This window comes from Strix uralensis, chromosome 9 (genome assembly GCF_047716275.1).
Source record: "Strix uralensis isolate ZFMK-TIS-50842 chromosome 9, bStrUra1, whole genome shotgun sequence".
Taxonomy (NCBI): Eukaryota; Metazoa; Chordata; class Aves; order Strigiformes; family Strigidae; genus Strix; species Strix uralensis.
This window is the reverse complement of record NC_133980.1, coordinates 11,206,948-11,225,230: the sequence shown is the minus strand read 5'-3', so window position 1 is coordinate 11,225,230 and position 18,283 is coordinate 11,206,948. Positions and strand designations below refer to the sequence as shown.

General features: G+C 60.5%; 2 protein-coding genes across 3 annotated transcripts; both read left to right on the top strand.

Annotated features, from left to right (window-relative positions):
• The first annotated feature begins 657 nt into the window (after positions 1-657).
• On the top strand, positions 658-12,513 carry ABCF3 (ATP binding cassette subfamily F member 3). 2 transcript variants are annotated; one of them, XM_074878656.1, is made up of 21 exons: positions 658-818; positions 1,042-1,189; positions 1,264-1,343; positions 1,717-1,769; positions 3,882-3,979; positions 4,097-4,219; positions 4,495-4,761; positions 4,968-5,048; positions 5,639-5,698; positions 6,027-6,083; positions 6,291-6,313; positions 6,915-6,970; positions 7,114-7,314; positions 7,484-7,560; positions 7,795-7,839; positions 8,174-8,306; positions 8,932-9,020; positions 9,212-9,303; positions 9,897-10,029; positions 10,391-10,478; positions 11,589-12,513. In XM_074878656.1, the coding sequence occupies exons 1-21, from the start codon at positions 746-748 to the stop codon at positions 11,745-11,747; spliced, it is 2,136 nt and encodes a 711-aa protein (XP_074734757.1). In that variant the 5' UTR covers positions 658-745; the 3' UTR covers positions 11,748-12,513. The 2 variants fall into 2 exon arrangements, with proteins under 2 accessions (XP_074734757.1, XP_074734756.1); XM_074878655.1 differs by having other exon boundaries at positions 1,714-1,769.
• A 641-nt stretch (positions 12,514-13,154) lies between these two features.
• LOC141947472 (PHD finger protein 13-like) lies at positions 13,155-18,249 on the top strand. The gene is made up of 5 exons (XM_074878654.1): positions 13,155-13,342; positions 14,919-15,011; positions 15,196-15,811; positions 16,138-16,176; positions 16,286-18,249. Exons 1-5 carry the CDS (start codon positions 13,196-13,198, stop codon positions 16,510-16,512), a joined length of 1,122 nt encoding a protein of 373 aa, XP_074734755.1. The 5' UTR covers positions 13,155-13,195; the 3' UTR covers positions 16,513-18,249.
• Positions 18,250-18,283: the final 34 nt, after the last annotated feature.

The window sequence follows — 18,283 nt, the reverse complement described above, 5'->3', positions numbered from 1 at the left end:
AGGAGGGTGCTCTGGGCTTTCCCCCAGGGCTGGCTCACCGAAACCTCCAGCTGGGCTGCCCTGACCCTTGCTGCCCTCTTTGGTGAGGCACAAGGCTTCTCTGCAAGCCTGGCTTTTCTGCCCACACCTGGCCTAAGTGAACCTTGGTGGCTTTTCCTTGTGAGCAGCTGAGAGGAAAAAAAACAAAAACCAACCCAAAACACCCCACCCCAAAGGTGTTTTCCCCTTTTGATTTTGGCTCCTGGAGGGTGGGGGCAAGGAAGGGGAGACCTTTCCTTGACTCCCTCTGACAGTCTTCCAGCTGTGAGCGATGGCAGCGCCTGAGCACAGCAGCACAGCGCCCTGCACCTTACAGCAGGAACCAAACTGCTTGAGAGCTGAAACTATTTTACTTTTTTTAGAGGAAAGGAACCCCCCGACCCTCGCTCGCTGGTGGATGGGGGGAGCAGCGCTCTGCCCGACCCCATCCCCGGTGCCCGTCGCGGGGCCCTGGTGCCGCTGCACCCGCCCGCGGCGCCGCCGGTACCGGGCGGCCGCACGTGGCAGCGGGGGCTCCCCGCGGCCCGCACTGCGCACGCGCGCCCCGCCTCGGCCTCCGCTTCCCGGCGGCCCCCGCGCGCATGGCGGCCGCCCGCCTCCTTCCCGGCAGCCCCCGCGCCGGCCCTTCCGCCTCTGCCGCGGTGCCGGGCTCCGTGCGGCGGCGGCACCGGGCCGCACCGCGGCCGGGCCCCGCTCCGGCGCTGCCATGGCGTCGTGCGCCGACATCCTCCGCAGCGAGTTCCCCGACCTGGACGGCGAAGTCTTCGCTTACGTGACGGGTGAGCGGTGCCCGCCTCCCCGCGGCTCGGCCTCCCGCCCCGCCGCATGTCGCGACACCTCCCCGCTGTCGCGACAGGCGGCCGCGCGCCCGAGTCGCGACAGGCGGCGGGGTGGGGAGGAGCGGGCGGGTGCCACCTGTCGGCCATATCGCGACACGCGGCCCTCCGTCGCGACAGCGGGCGAGCGGAGGGGTGTTGCAGCGGGGTGGCCGTGTGCCCGCAGGGATCCTGCACGGAGACGGGGCGGACTTCGAGTCGGTGGACGAGCTGGTGGAGGCGGTGGGGGAGCTGCTGCGGGAGGTGTCGCAGGACACCAAGGACGACGGCGCCATCCGGGAGATCTGCCAGCGCCTCTTCAACACCCTGCAGCTGTAAGGGTCGCCCCGGCCCCGACCCCCGCCCGCCCTCACACCCTCCTCACCCTCCTCCTCTTCCTCTCTCGCAGGGATGAGGGCCGGGCCCAGCGCTGCAGCCAGGTGCTGCTGGATGCTCCCATCCAGCTCTCCCAGATCACCGATGGATACGGTGAGTGGTGCCTGCGGGGGACCCCCAGCCACGCGTGTCACCCCCGCCGCTCCCGCCCTGCCATCAGCGGCGAGGACGGGCTCGGGGCGCTGAGCGTGCGCGTGCCGGACCTTGGGGAGCAGTTCCCCCCGCACGCCTCGGGCTGCCCCTCACAGCTGCACCCCGCTTTCTCTTCCGGCTGCTGAGCTGCGGTCAGCAGCGCCCGGCTGCCCGCAGGGTAAGGTGGGAGGGAAGGAGAGGAGCCACCCTTTGGTCCCCTCGTCCTGTTGGGACAGGGAACAGTCCTGCCTGGTTGTGGGCAGCTGTCAAGGCAGCGTTTTGTGGAGCCTCCCTGGAGCATGCACTCACCAACCCAACTGTCTTGTTGCAGCAGATGCCAGCATGGACCTGCTGCCAGGGCTGTTGCTGAAGAGAGGCCAGACCTCGGTAAGTGGGGGACCGTGCCCTTGTTCGGAAGCCAACAGACACGGTGGGAGAAACTAATGCTCTGATCTGCACCGGTCAGCTCGCCCTCAGAGCAGCCGGGACGAGCAGCCATCCTGGTTAAAGACACAGCTGCAGGGGTACTGCTGCACCTCTTGTCAGGTTCACTGTAATTTGGGAAACTCTTGACCTTGGTCTGGTAAAGAGGGTCAATAGAGTTAATGGTTTATTAATTTGACAAGATCTATTTTGCTGTAATTTCTTAATGAGCTTCAAAGTGTGGTTGACTAGGACTGTTCAGTCTGAGGAGGAGAAGGCTGAGGGGAGTCCTCATCACTCTACAGCTACCTGAAAGGACACTGTAGAGAGGTTGGTGCTGGTCTCTTCTCACAGGTAATTAGTGATAGAACAAGAGGGAATGGCTTTAAACTGCAACAGGGGAGGTTCAGACTGGACATTAGGAACCTTCTTTTTCACAGAAGGAGTGGTCAGACAGTGGAATAGGCTGCCCAGGGAGGTGGTGGAGTCACCATCCCTGGATGTGTTTAAGGGTCGTTTGGATGAGATGTTGGGGGATATGGTGTAGGGGAGAACTCTGTAGAGTAGGTTGCACTCAATCCCAAGGGTCTTTTCCAACCTGAATGATTCTGTGATTCTGTGAAGTGGCGATGGTGCTCAGAGTGCAGCTTCTCTGACTTTCATGGGGACCTGTGGCTTTGGCAGCAAGGCCTCTGACAAAATAGGATGTACCAGGATGACATCTTGCCATATTCAATGAGAGGTAAAATCCTGGCTAATGGTTAGATGTTGAGGTGTTACTGGTGGGAAGTTAGCAGGGAGCAGCTGTTTTCCAGAGAGCTGCTGCAGGGAGATTGTAAACCCAGCTTTAGAAATGGCTGTGGGTTGTCATGGTTTGGGAAATAAGAGCAGGAGCAGAGAAGTTTGGAAGCAGTTACGCTCTGTGACCTAGAAGAAATCGGAACATCTTTACCAATGAAATGTGTAGCTGGTCAGGAGTGACCTGGCTTGCCCTCTGCGTTGGCTGTGCCAAAGTTTGAGTACGGGTGAGGTGCGGCTGTGCATCTGCAAATCAAGGACGGCGGTAGCTCTACAGGGTGGGCAGTCTCTCTACTGGGCTGGTCTCGTATAGAGCTCTCCCTTCCTGGGGCAACGTGTTGAGGACAAGAACCCCTCGCTTGGAGGCTGAGACCTAACGTGATCCCCGTATGTCTGAATGGGAGTTTTAAGTGAAAGCTGGCAGCTGTTGCTGGTTTTGGCACCAGAGTTGTTGGTGCTGGGTTCACTCTCTGGCTCTCATGTCCACAACTCAAAAAGGATCTTCAGAAAAACTGGAGACGATTCAGAGGAGGCCTTGGGAGGCCTCTCGAGTTTTGGAGGACATGTCTTACTGGGAGATTCAGGGAGCTTGGCATCGTTTACAGAATGACTCAATTCGTCTGTAGGTAACAAGACGCTCTTCAGTCTAGCGTGCAAGTCTGTAACATGCTCCAGTGGCTGCAGAGTTGCCTAGAAATATCTAGGAGTGTTCTTGGTCAGCCACAAATATTTGACTTGACGCAGGAATAAGCTGGAGTGGGCTGAGAGCCTGGCCAAGACCAGAGGCCATGTTAAAACACTTGGCTCCTTCTTGCCTTCAGGTTTAATTAAATTCTTTTTGTCTCTGTCGTGATTGATCCACTGCATAAGCTGAGTTTGTTCCAAACTGGCTAAAGTTTAACATGTCGGGAAGGGAAACACCCCGTGGTCCAGGGCAAGGGTGGGTGCAGGGTGTAGCAGGTTGCTGCTGTGATTTGGCTGACCCAGGTCCCTGGAACTATAGAAACTGGCCGTACGTTAGGGTCAGCCAAACCCTTTGCCTTGCTGAGGCAGAACTGTTGTGTATGAACAGTTGATTTAGGACTTCATTCCTGAAGTGACTTCCTGGCATGATTAGCTTCCTCAAAATGCACTCAAATCTGCCCCAGTTCCCCTGTCCTACCTCCCTTCCTTCCAGGTGTGAGGGGCTGATCAATCTCTTGTCTCCTGGAGTTGGTGCTTTTGGGGCTTTTGCTGAAGATGCGTTCTCCTCTCTAAACTCTCTGGTTTGTGCCCCAGATGGTGAATGCCAAGAAACTGGAGAAGGCGGAAGCCAGGCTGAAAGCCAAGCAGGACAAGAGGATGGAGCGGGATTCCCTGAAGTCATCTGGCCCTCTGTGAGTATGGAGGGAGCCTCGAACATCCCTATCCTGTTCTGCTGAGCGTGGCTGGGATCTGGCTGTACCAGAGCTTTCCTGTTGAGCCCCCTTCCCTTGTCTTCTGCCTGCCTGCAGGGTCCTTGAGGAGGCATCTGCCAGCCAAGCTGCCAGCAAGAAGGAGACTCGCATGGAGTCATCAGGCAAGAACAAGTCGTATGATGTGCGCATCGAGAACTTCGATGTGTCCTTCGGTGAGCGGTGAGTGCAGGTGGGGAGGTGGGACAGATCCTGGCTGGGGTTTTGGACCATGGGGGATTGAGACTGGACTGGAGAGTGGTTGAGAAATTACAGAGGGTATGGGAAAGATCAGAAAGCAAGGTGGGCACCTGACCCTGTTGGCTTTGGGCTGGAGAAGTCCATGATGGTTTCTTGGCTCCAGCACAGCCTGAAATGTGCTGGGGGCAGGTGGATGCCGGTTACCTGCCTCTCCGTGGGTCAGTCTGACCAGGTACCCCCCTGTTCTCTTTCTTTAGTGTCCTCCTGGCAGGAGCAGACCTGAACCTGGCGTTTGGACGCCGCTACGGGCTGGTGGGCAGGAACGGGCTGGGGAAGACCACGCTGCTGAAGATGATCGCCAGCCGGAGCCTGCGCATCCCCTCGCACATCAGCATCCTGCACGTGGAGCAGGAGGTGGCAGGGGACGAGACGCCGGCGCTGCAGAGCGTGCTGGAGTGTGACACCACTCGTGAGAGCCTGCTGCGGGAGGAGAGGGATCTGACGGCTAAGATTAATGCTGGCAGGTGAGATGTTGCCACTGGGTTTCCAGCCCTTCTACGGCCTCTTGACCACAAGGTCTCATTCTGAGGTTTCTCCCTTCAAATGAAGGGCTCCGACAGCCGTGGGCTGTATCTTGCCCACCTTAGTCTTGCATGGGGAGATCGGCATCCCCCAGCACTTAAACCCTGACCCTGGTCAGTCCCACACACTCCTCTTTGTCCTGTCCCAGGGGAGAAGGGACAGAAGGTGCCAGGCTATCGGAGATCTACGCGAAGCTGGAGGAGATTGAGGCAGACAAGGCACCAGCGAGGTGAGACAGCCCTGTGGGCACTGCTGTCTGTTGGCATGGCCAGACCTGGGCAGTGGTTTGGGGTGTGGGGCATGGAAGGGGGATGCTGTGGCCCTGGGATCCAGCATGTGGGGTGTCCTGGTTTCGGCCCCCTTTAAACCATGACACAGGGACAGGGGGCTCTCCCCACTGCTCTTACCTCTTCTGTCACAGCTCTGCTGGGTTAGGAGTAGTCGAGCTTCCTCCGGAAGCTGGAGGGATTTTTTTTGCCCTAAATGGTTTGCGTTGTTGCTGCTGCTCCTCTTGGACCTTCCCAGGATCCTGGTGTCTGGGGAGTGTTTCTGGGATGTTGGTGGTAGTGACCCTCTTCCTGGCCAAATTGCTGAAAACTTCTTGCAAGTCTCCTGGGACTTCACGTGGATGCTGTGCCCTGCTGGGCTGCATTTCCCAGCCAAGCACTGCTCTTGGGTGTGCAGGGAAGTTTTCCTGCACCAGAATGGCTTTAAACCATGCACCAGAGTCCCCTTGGTGGCCGTGGGTCCCAGACCTCGGACTGTGCTCTGCCATTGGATGCTGTAGCTGGATTCCAGTTCTCTCCCTTTTTCCCCCAGGGCGTCCGTCATTCTCGCTGGGCTGGGCTTTAATGCAAAGATGCAGCAACAGACAACCAAGTAAGTCTTCAAACTGGGCACTGAGACAGAAATGGTTCTGGGGAGATGTTGTTCCTAGCGAGCCCTCACGCACTGCTGTGGGTGTAATGGAGGGGAGCCCTGTGGGAGAGTGAGGGTCTATTCCTGCCCATCTGATCTGGTTTCATGCTCTGGGAGGGCACTGGACCGTGGATCTCATGCTGCGCCCAAGATCTCTGCAGGGACAAGCTGTCTGGGTGACTACAGAGCCGAAAGGGCTGTAGGGGAACAGGGAGCTTGGCAGGCAGGCAAACGTGGAGCTGTTCTGCATTAAACAGTGACCCCTCTCTGCAACCTCTTCTCTCCTCAGAGAGTTTTCTGGAGGCTGGAGAATGAGACTGGCCTTAGCCAGAGCCCTGTTTGCCAGGTTGGTGTCCAGGCCTTCATGCTGTGGGGTTAACCCTCCTTGCTGTCCCTGCTGCGAGGTGCAGGGGTGCTGCCCGGGGGTCCTCTCGACTCAGGCTCTCAGGGTGGGAGCACTGGAGGCATCGCAGCTCTGTGTGTGTGGTGAAGTGCGCTCTGCACCGACCCTGTGCTCTTTTTGCTTCTGATACCCATGTCTTATTTTTCCTAGGCCGGATCTCCTTCTGCTGGATGGTAAGTTGATACTGCGAGTCCCCTCTGACACCACTGCTGGGCCTGCCTGTGCTCTTGCTGGCGTTGCGAACGTGCCGTGGCCTTTAGCTGCCAGCTCAAAATAGCCCTTGCGTGATGGGGCTGGACTGGCAGGGCTGGCGGTGCTGCCCGGGCAGGGCGGGCAGAGCTGGCGGTGCTGCGGGGGAGTCTGTGCTCAGCAGAGCTCTGCCGCTGCCCCAGCCGGGTGGTCGAAGTGTCATCCTGCCCCAAGCGGTCCCTTTCCCTCGCCTGTCCCTGTGATGTGCCCTGGCTGCCAGCCCACGCTGGGGGGAGTCCCTTCACCGCAGGCACCTTGGGTGGGGGGTCTGGGTGAGATGCTGCTGCTGGGCATCAGGGTCTGGGTACCGGTGTGGAGTGGGGGGAGCGTCCCTGGCTGAGTCTCGGCCCCCATGCCCACACCCCATCACACCCTACATGCGTGGGTCCGCTGAGCTCGGGGGGGAAGGTCCCCACGCAGGGTCTCTTCCTCCACAACACTGACCACTAGCCTTTCCTGTGTAAAAAAGCATAATCCAGCCATCCTCATCACTCCTGACCTCAGTGTCCCTTTCCCTTCCCTCAGAGCCAACGAACATGCTGGACGTGAGGGCCATTTTGTGGCTGGAGACCTACCTGCAGGTAGGGGGGTGGTGGGAGGCCCCGAGCAAAGGCGAGGGATGGAGATGTCCTCCAGGCTGGTGTCTCGCCTCGCTGGGTGCTGGGACCAAGCCCTGCGCTCTGCCTTGATGACACTCAGACCTCCCTCTCGCTGTCTCCTCCAGACCTGGCAGTCGACCATCCTCGTGGTGTCCCACGACAGGAACTTCCTGAATGCGGTGGCCACGGACATCATCCACCTGCACTCGCAGCGGCTGGACACGTACCGCGGGGACTTTGAGAACTTCATGAAGATCAAGGAGGAGCGGCTGAAGAACCAGCAGCGAGAGTACGAAGCCCAGCAGCAGTACCGCGAGCACATCCAGGTACTGGGAGAATCTGGTAGTGCTGGGCACTCTTCTCCCAGCCTTGTCCCTCTCTCCATGCTTCTAGACCCGTGGATGTGGCTGTATTGTTGCAGGAGGTTTGGCAGCAGGGTGGGGTGGCTGGGGCTGAAGGGGACATACGGCTCTCTGATGCTTTTCTCTCTCGTAGGTTTTCATCGACCGCTTTCGTTACAATGCTAACCGGGCGTCCCAAGTGCAGAGCAAGCTCAAGCTGTTGGAGAAGCTGTGAGTGCCTGTCCTGCTCCTCTCTGGGAAGGGACAGTGCTCGTGGGAAGAAACAGAGGTTCCCAGGGTGCCTGGGAGATACAGAGGTGGTTTGGGCTTTGGGTTCTCTGTCTCTGGTCCAGAGGCTTTGGCTAGGATGAGGTGTTACAGAACTGAAGACTTTATTTGGGCTTCTGGCGTGGGAACAAACCCCCAGTGCAAGGCAGCTTTGTTATGTGTCTCCCTTTCTTCCAGGCCAGAGCTGAAACCTGTGGACAAGGAATCTGAGGTGATCATGAAGTAAGTGTCCCCTGAACCCTTGCTTGGAGGGCCCCTGCCCCTGTTTCTGACGTGAGCTCCTCCTGGGTCCTGTCCTGGCTGGGACAACCACCCCTTCCTGCGGGCCAGCCTTACTCTGACAGGGAGCCCAGACAGGGCCCTGCATTCAGACTGGGTTCCCTCCTGGGGCCAAGGCTGCAGACCCGTGTCCCCTTCTTGAGACCATCCTTCCCAGAGGCCCTGCATGGTAGGGAAACCCCCTTGCCACTTGGGGGGTTGCAGAGGTTGTCCTGGGGAGCTGGGAGCCGGGTCTCTGAAGTTCCTGGCCATCTCTCGCCTCTTTCTGCCTTCCCAGGTTTCCTGATGGCTTTGAGAAGTTCTCCCCCCCAATCCTGCAGCTAGACGAAGTAGACTTCTATTACGACCCAAGTCACTACATCTTTCATTCCCTCTCTGTCTCTGCTGACCTGGAGTCCCGTATCTGTGTGGTATGTGGGATCGCAGAGTAATGGTGGCTACGAGGGACCTTCGGAGGCCCCTGCTCAAAGCAGGGCCAGCTTTGATGTTAGGTCAGGTTGCTCGGGTCCTGGTCCAGTTGAATTCTGGATATCCAGTGGGGGACTATTTCTCCCATTCCTCTGGGTCCCATTGCAGCATTTGATCATCCTCATTTTGAGGAACATTTTTCCTAATACCAGTTAGAATTTGTGACTCGTGCCTGTTGCCCTTCATCCTTTCACCGGGTGCCTCTGAGAAGAGACTGGGTCCATCTTCTCTGTAAGTCCCTGTTAGCTGACAACAGCAGCATGTAGGGGGGACTCTTGCTACATTGGATGGGCAGCAGAGAGACACTCTGCTTGCAAATAAGGCTGGGACCAGGTAATCCTTAGGCTCAAGGGTTGGGGAGGGAACATCTTCTAGCACTGCTGCCTGTGCTGCTCATCAGTGATAGAAATGCAGCTTCCAGGTAGCTGGAGTCACTGGTAAGACTCTCATCCTGCCCCTCTCCGCTGCATGATCATCCAAGAGAGCTGAAATTCCCTGATCACTGCCCCCTTCTCCGAAGTGCCTTCGTGGGTTTCACGTTCTCCAATGCTGCTGCTGCTTCTCTAGGTTGGGGAAAACGGAGCTGGCAAGTCGACCATGCTAAAGATCTTAATGGGGGAGCTGGCACCAGTCAGAGGGATCAGACATGCTCACAGGTACCTGGTAGGAAGGGCTGGGGGCTGGGAGGAATGGTGCTTCTGGGCTGTGCTTTGGAGCGATGGCTGCCCGAGTGATGGGGATGGGTCCTGCACACCCCCACATATGTCCTCCTTCCCGTAGCTGCAGCTGCGAACACCGTGGTTGCAGGGCCTGGTACCAGCTCCCGATCTCTCTTCTCATTCTGCAGAAACCTAAAGATTGGTTATTTCAGCCAGCACCACGTGGATCAACTGGATTTGAACATCAGTGCTGTAGAGTTACTGGCAAGAAAGTTCCCGGGTGAGTTTTGGAGGTCCCAGGAGAGCTGGGCCATTGAGGTCTCCTTTGCCAGGCAGCACTGATTTGTTCTGTGGCCCTGGGCAGAAGGCTCTGTCATGTCAGTGCTTAAGGGACACCACCTGCTCTGGGATAAGCCCCACGTCCAGCCAAGTTCAGGACACCAGCCACAAGAAGCAGGGGTAGCTGGTGGTCTGCAGACCTCAGGCTGGTGCTCCACCATGGCTGGGTTTTGGGGGCAGATGACCCGCTTTCCTGCTGGGCACAGAATGAGCACCAGCTCCCCCTTTCCCAGCTGCCAAAACCTCTGGCTCCCCTCTCCGCCGCTGGACATTATGTAACGCAGTGACAGGGAATTGGGGGCAGTGTCACTTGGAGTCAGTCACCAGCCCTGCAGCCCCTGTCCCGATGGTGTCAGGTTTTCCCCGCAAACCCCCTGCTTGGGAGGGAGTTGCCTGGAAGCGGCTCCTGAATTCCTCCCCCACCATCCCGGTCTGGCAGAGGCTGCCCAGCCGCGGTGCCCCCCGAGCTCGCGGCGCTGAGGGCCCTGTGTCACGCCGGGTGTGCCATAGCTGTGTTGTGACACGCTCCTGCAGGGAAGACGGAGGAGGAGTACCGGCATCAGCTGGGGAGCTACGGCGTCTCGGGGGAGCTGGCCGTGCGTCCCGTGGCCAGCCTGTCTGGAGGTCAGAAGAGTCGTGTGGCCTTTGCCCAGATGACTATGTCCTGGTAATTTTCTCCCAGATGCTGTTAACTTTTGCATGGCTCCATCCCTGCTTCACCGGGAGGAAGGTGGGCATTCAGGGACTTTCTGCTGCCCTGCAGAAGCCTCGTCCTTGGGACTTTTGTGGGGAGGGAGGTTGTGACCTAGGGGGGACTGTGTGGAAGGAGCCAGGTGGCTTTCTCCTACTGCTTTGGGGTCACAGGGATAAGAGGTATCCCTGGAGCTGGGCAACACCAATCCTGGGGCCAGGGACATGCTGGTGGCTGTGGCCCTGAGTGGCTAAAGCAGCAGCCTGGCGGAGATCGCTGTAGTGTGATGGGGTGCGTACCTGTTCCAGTGTGTGCTCAGAGCCGTCTTCTCTTCCAGTCCAAACTTCTACATCCTGGATGAGCCAACAAATCACCTGGACATGGAGACCATCGAGGCACTGGCAAAGGCACTGAATAAGTTCCGGGTAAGGTTCTCTTGGCAAGATCTCCCATTTTTCTAACACTTCGTGCAGCCTCCAGCTCGTTACTTGGTATCTCAGCCAGAGGTGAATGGTCGAATACCAGTGGTGGCTTCAAGTCCAGGGCAGAATTTGGGAAGTCGGTCATGCTGCTGCCCTAACTGTCCATCCTCGTGGTTTGTTTCACTGGCTGGCTTTGGCTCGGGGTGGCCAGGAGAGGCCACAGCAGACCAGAGAGCACCTTGTCCCCCATCTTAACCGGTCACCTACACCCTGTGACTTCTCATGTGCTGCATGTGGCACTCAGCCCTGGCTTAGGACCACTTGGATCTTCTTTAGGCACATTTAATGGCTGATCTCCAAAAACTCAGCCTCCAGATACTGCTGTGATCAACCTTTTTCTCACTGGTTTGTAGTTGCTCGGGTTGGGGCAGTTTTCCTGTGAAAGAAAAGCTTAACTGAGGTTGCTGGGGGCCTTGCCCAGCCACCTTTTGACTGTTACTGACTCCACCTGGAATCTCTGTCCTTGCAGTTGTCAGAGACGTGGAGAGCCAGTAACAAACCCTGCACTTGCCCTCAGACAGAGGCTAAATATGTTACTGCTGTACATGCCGCCTCCGTACGTGATCTGTCTGTCCCCCCGAAGGAAGGAGAGGCTGGCATTAGGTCCCTGCTAGTGAATCACAGAATCATCTAGGTTGGAAAGGACCTTGAAGATCATCTTAGTCCAACCGTTAACCTAGCACTGGCAGTTTCCAACTACACCAGATCCCTCAGTGCTAAGTTGACTCTACTCTTAAACTCCTCCAGGGATGGGGACTCCACCACCTCCCTGGGCAGCCCATTCCAACGCCTAACAACCCGTTCTGTAAAGAAATGCTTCCTAATATCCAGTCTAAACTTTCCCTGGCACAACTTGAGGCCATTGCCTCTTGTCTTATCACTCATTACTTGGTTAAAGAGACCAAGAAATATCATTCCTTCTTCCCCGGAGTGGGTGGAAGCCCGAAGTCCTGGGCACGGGCTGGACAGGGGCGCAGGATCTCCACGCCAGCAGTGCTGGGCCCTGGGCTGTGCTCCACTAAGTTCCCTTTTTTCCCCCTTGTGTGTTGGCAGGGAGGTGTAATTCTGGTGTCCCACGACGAGCGCTTCATCCGCCTGGTGTGCCAGGAGCTGTGGGTGTGCGAGAACGCCACCGTGACCCGCATCGAGGGCGGCTTCGACCAGTACAGAGACATCCTGAAGGAGCAGTTCCGGAAGGAGGGTTTCCTATAAGGGAGGCGGGAGCCGGACTGCACCGGGGGCTGGAGCGCGAAGCTCAGCCGCCTCAGCATCCATCCCAACTGTGCCTGGCAGAGCGCCGAGGACGCTGCTGCCCGCATGGACCGTCAGCCATGCCATCAAACCGCCACCTGAACTGCTGTCCCCCGCCGGGGCCGGGCGGCAGGACAGCGGGGGAGCTGGGGCCCGGTGTGCGCATGTGGCCGGGAGCACACCAGGGGCTCTGCCGCCGGGAAAGGCTCCGGGGCTGCTGCTCTGCCGAGAGGAGGGAAAGAGGTGTCGCGTCCCGACCACCCCCCCCTGGTTTAACTCCGTGCTCTGGAGGGCAGGAGAGGAGCTGTTCTCCGTGTTTCCTCGCTTCCCCCTCTTGCCTTTTTATTTCTTTTTTTGTTTTGGTGGGTTTTTTTTCCAAACTGGCTGAACACTACACCGGCTCCATCACATGCCACCCTCCCCTCTGCCGCCCTGGAGGGAAATGAGGCCTTTGCTGCTAAAAGTGACCCCTGCCTCTTCCCCCCGCCCCTGGAAGCGGGGCTGGCTTGGCCTGTCCTCCCCAGGGGCTTGTGTCTGTAGTGCCGAGGGGGCCGGAGCCCGGCGCTGCCTGGGCCCCGCTCCCCGCTCCCTTCCCCGCGCTGCTGCCGGTACCCCCTCGCCTCGCTGCCTGCCTTGCCGTTCCAGCCGGCCCTGGGGTGGGCTGCTCGGCCCCCTCCTGCCCGCCCGCACAGAGGTTGCCGTGTAAATAAACCCAGGACGCAGCGGGTGCAGCGCTCTCCTTTCCTCGGGGGGGCTTGAATTTGGGGGTGGGGGGGTGGCCGGCAGCACAAGGCTGTTTGGGGCGGGGGTGGGGTGGGGAGATGCTTTGCAGATGGGCCTCGCCAAATTAAATGGCTCCTTAGTGGAGGGGGGGGGGGGGGGACGGGCTGGTGCCTGGGGTGGGTTGTGCGGGGTGGCCCACGGGGCTCCAGGGGGCCGCGGGCCACCTCGGGGGGCTCGGAACGGGAGCGAGCGCTGGATCCGGTTGTGGTTTGGGGGCGGCGAGACACCGGGGGCAGAGGGTGGGAGGGAGGAGGGGACAGAGCAAGGCGAGGGGGGGGCCCTGGCAGCCCGGGGAAGGGGGGTGGGGACCCCCTGGGGTGGTGGGGTGCTGGGGGGGCATCGGTGTGCCCAGCGGGGGGGGGGGTGAGGGGGGGTGCCGGCGTGGCCAGCCCCGCTGCACGGCGGTGTCCCGGTACCGGTGGCAGCCGGTGCCCCGCGGCCTTGTCCGCGGCCCCAGCCCCGCGCCGGTAGAGGCGGACCCCCCCCCCACCTCCCCCCAAACCGGGGCGAGGCCCCGCCCCCGCCTTCCCCGCCACCAGGTGGTCCCGCCCCTGCGGCCGGGGCGGTGCTCGAGCCTGGCTCCGACCGGCGGCGGGCACCCACCGCACCGGGCAGGGCAGGGCGGGATGAGCGCCGGTGGGGAGGCGGCAGGTGAGGGGCGCGGGGCCGCCGCCGCCGCCGCCCCCCCCCTCGGAGGAGCGTTCCCCCGCGGGGGGCCGCGCTCGGCGGGGAGCAGCCCCGTACCCAGCCCCGGATCCCCCGTGCCCGAGGAGGTGAGCGGGGGGGGCTCCGTGGGGTACCCGCGGGGGAAGGGCGGGGGGGGGGAGGGGTGTCGTGTGTGTGTGTGTGTGTGTGCGGGGGGGGGGGGGGGTGGCGGGGGGGGTCCTGTGTGTGTGTGTGCGCGGGGGGGGGGGGGGGGGGTCGTGCGTGTGCGCGGGGGGGTCGGTTGTTTTTACGCCGGGGAAGTCGTGTGTGTGTGTGTTGTGTGCGCTGGGGGGTCGTGAGTGTGCGCGGGGGGGTCGGGTGTCGAGGAGGGCTGTGCCGGGGGGGGGCCTCTGTGTGAGTGTGTAGCGGGGGGGCTCTGTGTGTGAGTGGGGGGTGGGCTGTGTGTGAGTGTGTACGGGGGGGGGCTGTGTGTGTGTGTGAGTGTGCGCGGGGGGGGTGGTAGGGGTTGGGGGGGCGGCTGTGTGTGTGCGAGGAGCCCGGGGGGGGGCGGCTGTGGGTGCGGGCGGGGGATGGTGCCCGGGGCGCGCGCGCGCGCGTGTGTGTGTGTGTGTGTGCGCGCGGCGGCGACACGCGGGGTCCGGGGGGGGGGCGGCGCGGCCGGGTTCCTGCGTGGCCGGGTTGTACCGCGGCGTGTGCGTGCCGGAGCGGGCCGGGGGCTGCGGGGGGGGCGGGGGGGCTGTTGTGTGCCGGTTCCGGGAATGGAGAGCGGGGGGCGGGGGGGGCAGAGGGTGTCCTGCGGCCGTGCGTGTGCGGGTGTTGCCCGTGCGGGGGGGGTGTCCGTGCGCGGGGGTGGGGTCGCGCCCCCCCGGCGGCCGGTCGGGGCAGGACCGGGAGCGCGGCGCCATCTTGGGAGCCATCAGGTGCCCGGCGCGGGGACGGGCGGCGGCGGGGGAGGTCTGGGGGGGCCGCCCCCTCCCCTCCCTTCCCCTCCCCGGCCCTGCCCGGCGGGGCCGGCCGCGGCCGCCTTCCCGCGGGGGGGAGCTGTGCAGCCCGTCCCCAGGGTCTCCCCTCGGTCCCCGGGGAGGGGGGGGCGGTGTGTGTGTGTGTCTGGTCCCTCTCCCCCGGCTCGGGGGGCGCCGGCGCGGGGGTGGCTCCGCCGCGGGCTCCCGGCCCTTCCCGGTGGTTCCGCGCCCCGGGCCGTGGGTCCCCGCGCTCCGCCCGCGGGCCCTTGTCCCGAGCGACGCCGGGCTCTTCCGGCTGACCCGGGAGCGGCCGGGGAAGCCCAAATCGCGGGCGCCCCCCAGCCCCGGCGCCTTCCCCCTCCGGCCTTGAGTCAGCCGGCCGTGGGTGGACATCCCCGGTACCGGGGCTCCCGAGGCTCTGACTCACGCCCTGCCCGGCGGCTGCTGTGCTTTCGGGGTGTCCCATCGTGTCGTCACTGCATGTCTGTGTGTGTCCCCCCACCCCGCCCTGTGATCTGGGTTTTTAAGGGAAGAGCTGCCCGCATCTGTCGAGCCAGATGATGCAGATGGGTTACGGGAAGGATGGATGTTCGGGTGACCTAAATATTATGTGCTTGTTTAATTGCCTGGCGGTCCAGGGCTGCCTGCTGGGGTCAGTTGTGGTACTCGGCTCGGGTAGGGGTATCCAGGGAGTTTAATCGACACGTGGCGTTTGTTGCAGCCGTTGCAGAAGCGACAGAGAACTGTGGAGGATTTCAACCAGTTCTGCACCTTCGTTTTGGCCTACGCGGGCTACATCCCCTACCCTGAAGAGGTAAGTGGGCTTGCAGGGTGTCTCTCTACAAAAGGACTGGTTCCTCTGGGCTTCCTGACATGTGTAGACCCAGCTCCTGATTCTCCTCCTGGAGAGTGGTTCCTCATCCCCAGCCCCTTCCTCCTTACCCTGGATGTCTGTGCTGCAGCCTCCCACGCTAGTCCTGCTTCTTCCCCTCTTGCAGAATGAGCCCTGGACCCACGGAGGCAGCATGAGTCCCCAAAACAGCACGGGGAGCACTCAGGACAGCGATAGCTGGGCCTCGTCCCACTCCTCCGACTGCCATGTCCTGACGGAGGACGGGAGGAGCAGGAACGCCACGGCCAGGGGGGCTGTGGACAACAGCCTGCTCGTGAGCTGCCCTGCCTTCCCCACCGGCTTCTATGATGTCCGGCCCCAACAAACCAAACGGAAGAAACCACCAGCAAAGAAACTCATTTTGGAGCAGGAGGTGGAGAAGAGGGTGCCGCCGAGCACTGGGAAGAGCTTTGGGGCAGAGCAGGACGGGGCGAAGGAGCTGGCTGCGCTGGAGGGACAGGTGCCTCCCGTGAAAAAGCAGCTCTTGGAGCCTTCCCTCAACCCGGCTGTGGACCCCCAGCCCAACTCCCTCCTGGAGGAGCTGATGAAGGAGGAAAAGGACTGGATACACGGAGCGCAGGGGACCGAGAAGCCAGCAGCAAATGATCCTCAGCTACAGGAGCACGAACCCTGCTCTGGAGGGAGGAAAAGTCCCAGTTCTTGTAGTACCTTGGACCAAAGCGAAGGAGAAGACACAAGCAGGGGGAGCTCCCAACTTAATGGTGAGTGTCCAGGGGAGCGCAGCGGGCCCTGTTGCGCTTCAGCCAGTGCCGAATATTCTCCCCCCCTCAGCTGGAACCCCCCATGCTGGCTGCAGGGAGGGCTTGTCGATGGCCCAAGCCTCTCCCAGCAAGGGGAGTACCTTCGGGACTGGGGGGGACTGAAGAGCAGAGGGCAGGGAGCTGGCCTGCCCTTTGGCAGCTCTGCTTTGCAGAGTGAGCAGTACAGAGCTGAAACGTGTCTGAAGTGGGGTGTAGGCTGCCTTGCTCATCTGGTCTTTTTTTTTTTTCCCCTCTCTTTTTTTTTTTCTCCCCTTTTGCAACTTTAGCAGTCGAATTTGCAGCAGCTCCCAACACCAAAGCAGAAGGTGAGTGGGGGGCTGTCACATTTAACACCAGTGGAACGGGCTAGTCTGGCCACAGCCGGACCTGCGGCTGGTAAGGTGGTTTCTGACCGGTGTCTCTCTCCCTGACCAGACGACGATGCCTGGGATCTGATCACCTGCTTCTGCCTGAAGCCCTTCGCGGGGAGGCCCATGATCGAATGTAACGAATGTGCTACCTGGATCCACCTCTCTTGTGCCAAGATCCGCAAATCCAACGTGCCTGAGGTTTTCATCTGCCAGCGATGCCGCGATGCCAAGCAGGAGATTCGCCGCTCGAACCGAGCTCGGACGGTGCCCCGCAAGCGCTTCTGTGACTGAAACTCCTCCAGAGCAGGGAGGCTGGGGGTCCCCTTTTTAAACCGAAGACTGTAGCCCGGTTTGGCTAGACAATCAATGCACAGTAATGGCAGGGGAGGGGCTGGGCCACGGGGCTGGACTGTCCCCCTTGCTCTTCTGACTCCTGGAAGCTGCCACGCGTGTCCTCCCTGGGGACAGTGTTGGCCATGGAGCTCAGTTACCCCAGAGGTGGCGGGGGGAGAGGAGGGTGGTCCAGCCGTGCACTAGGTCACTCGGAAACATCTCTGTCCTCGCACGAAGCTGGCTCAGTGCCTTTCCCCAGGGCAGCCGAGGAGAACCTAGTCCAAGTAGTTTTTCTGTGGTGTGGTGGAAGCTTACACTTATCCCAAGATGTGACTCCCCTTCCTCCTTTTTCCTCACCGTTTATCCTTTCCTTGCCTCGGACCTTCAGGTGGGTGGCAATGGCAAAGCCCCGGTGACCCAGGTTCTCCTCCAGCAAGTAGGTGCAGCCCAGGCAAGCTCCCTCCATGTAGTGTGCCACTCTCCAGGGCAGGAGGGGAAGGGACAGCTCTGCGTCTTGGGGGTACTGGTGGAGCCATCCATCTCTGGCTCATCAGCCTCGTAGGCTGCACAGGGGAGGTCCTTCCCCTGGCCCATGGTGCTCCTGGTTTCATTTGCTGTGCCCATGGCCCCAGGATAGGCCTGTTGAGTCAGGAGCAGCAAAGACATCCTCTAGTAAATGATTACAAAGGCTGTTCTTGCCGAGCAGCCCTCCTTGGTTCATGGTCTCCAGTTACACTGAGGTCTCCAGTGTGAAGGGTGGTGGGATTCCTGGCAGGAGACTTGAAGTTATCCTCAGAGCTGGCTGTGGCAGGGCTGGGATCCCTTTGGAAGGGAAGCAGGAGAGTGCTCTGGTTAGCTTTCCATGTTTTCCACTTCCAGTTTAAAACAACTGAAGCTTGTACGCTGTGGCCATCTGCCTGCAGGGCTGTCTGGTGAAGCATCAGCTTCAACACCAGCTGGATGCTGAGACCTGAGCTCAGATGGGGCCAGGAGCTGGGAGGGCCTGGCTTCCCAGCGCTCCCTCCATCACATAAGTGGTTTTGGTTTTTTTTTTTCTGGACATGTAGAGTGAAACCTAATGACTTGTCAAGAGTGGGCCTTGAGCCCCTTCTGCTATGCAACTGCTGCTCTGGAGACACAGGATGTGCCCTCTCCAGGCCCCTGGTTCAGTTTGGCAGTGGAAGGCTTTTCCCCCTCCATGTCCCCTGTGCGTGGTGTGTGTGTGTATGTGACTTCCTGGGGCCCCACGTGCACTAACCGTTGGATCCCACCTTCTCCTCGCAGCCCCTCCAAAGAGCCTGGCCCATGTGCCTTCTGCACTTTCCCTGGGGGACTCAGACCCCACTCCTGTCCCAGTGACACTCGGCTCCTGGCGTGCCACTGCTCGCAGCAAGGAGTGGGACAATCCCCACTTGCCAGTCCCCACGACTATGTTTCTTAACTGGGTTCTTTCCTACTTGCACATCTGGTTACTGTGGGACCACAGCTGGGGGAGGGTGTGGGGCAGCCCCCTGTCACTCAGCAGCCCCCAGGCTCGTCCCTGTGCCTCTCTCCTCCTGTGGAAAGCCTGGGCCCCAAAAGTGCTTTATGTTTTTATAGTTACTTTGTATTGATATGTAAAATAGCGAATTCTGGTCCTTGCCCTGTGGAGTGTGGCTGGAGTCTTATGTATATAATAAAGTACTTTTGCCATAATGGTGGTGGCTTTGGCGTAGTCTTGCATCCCTCT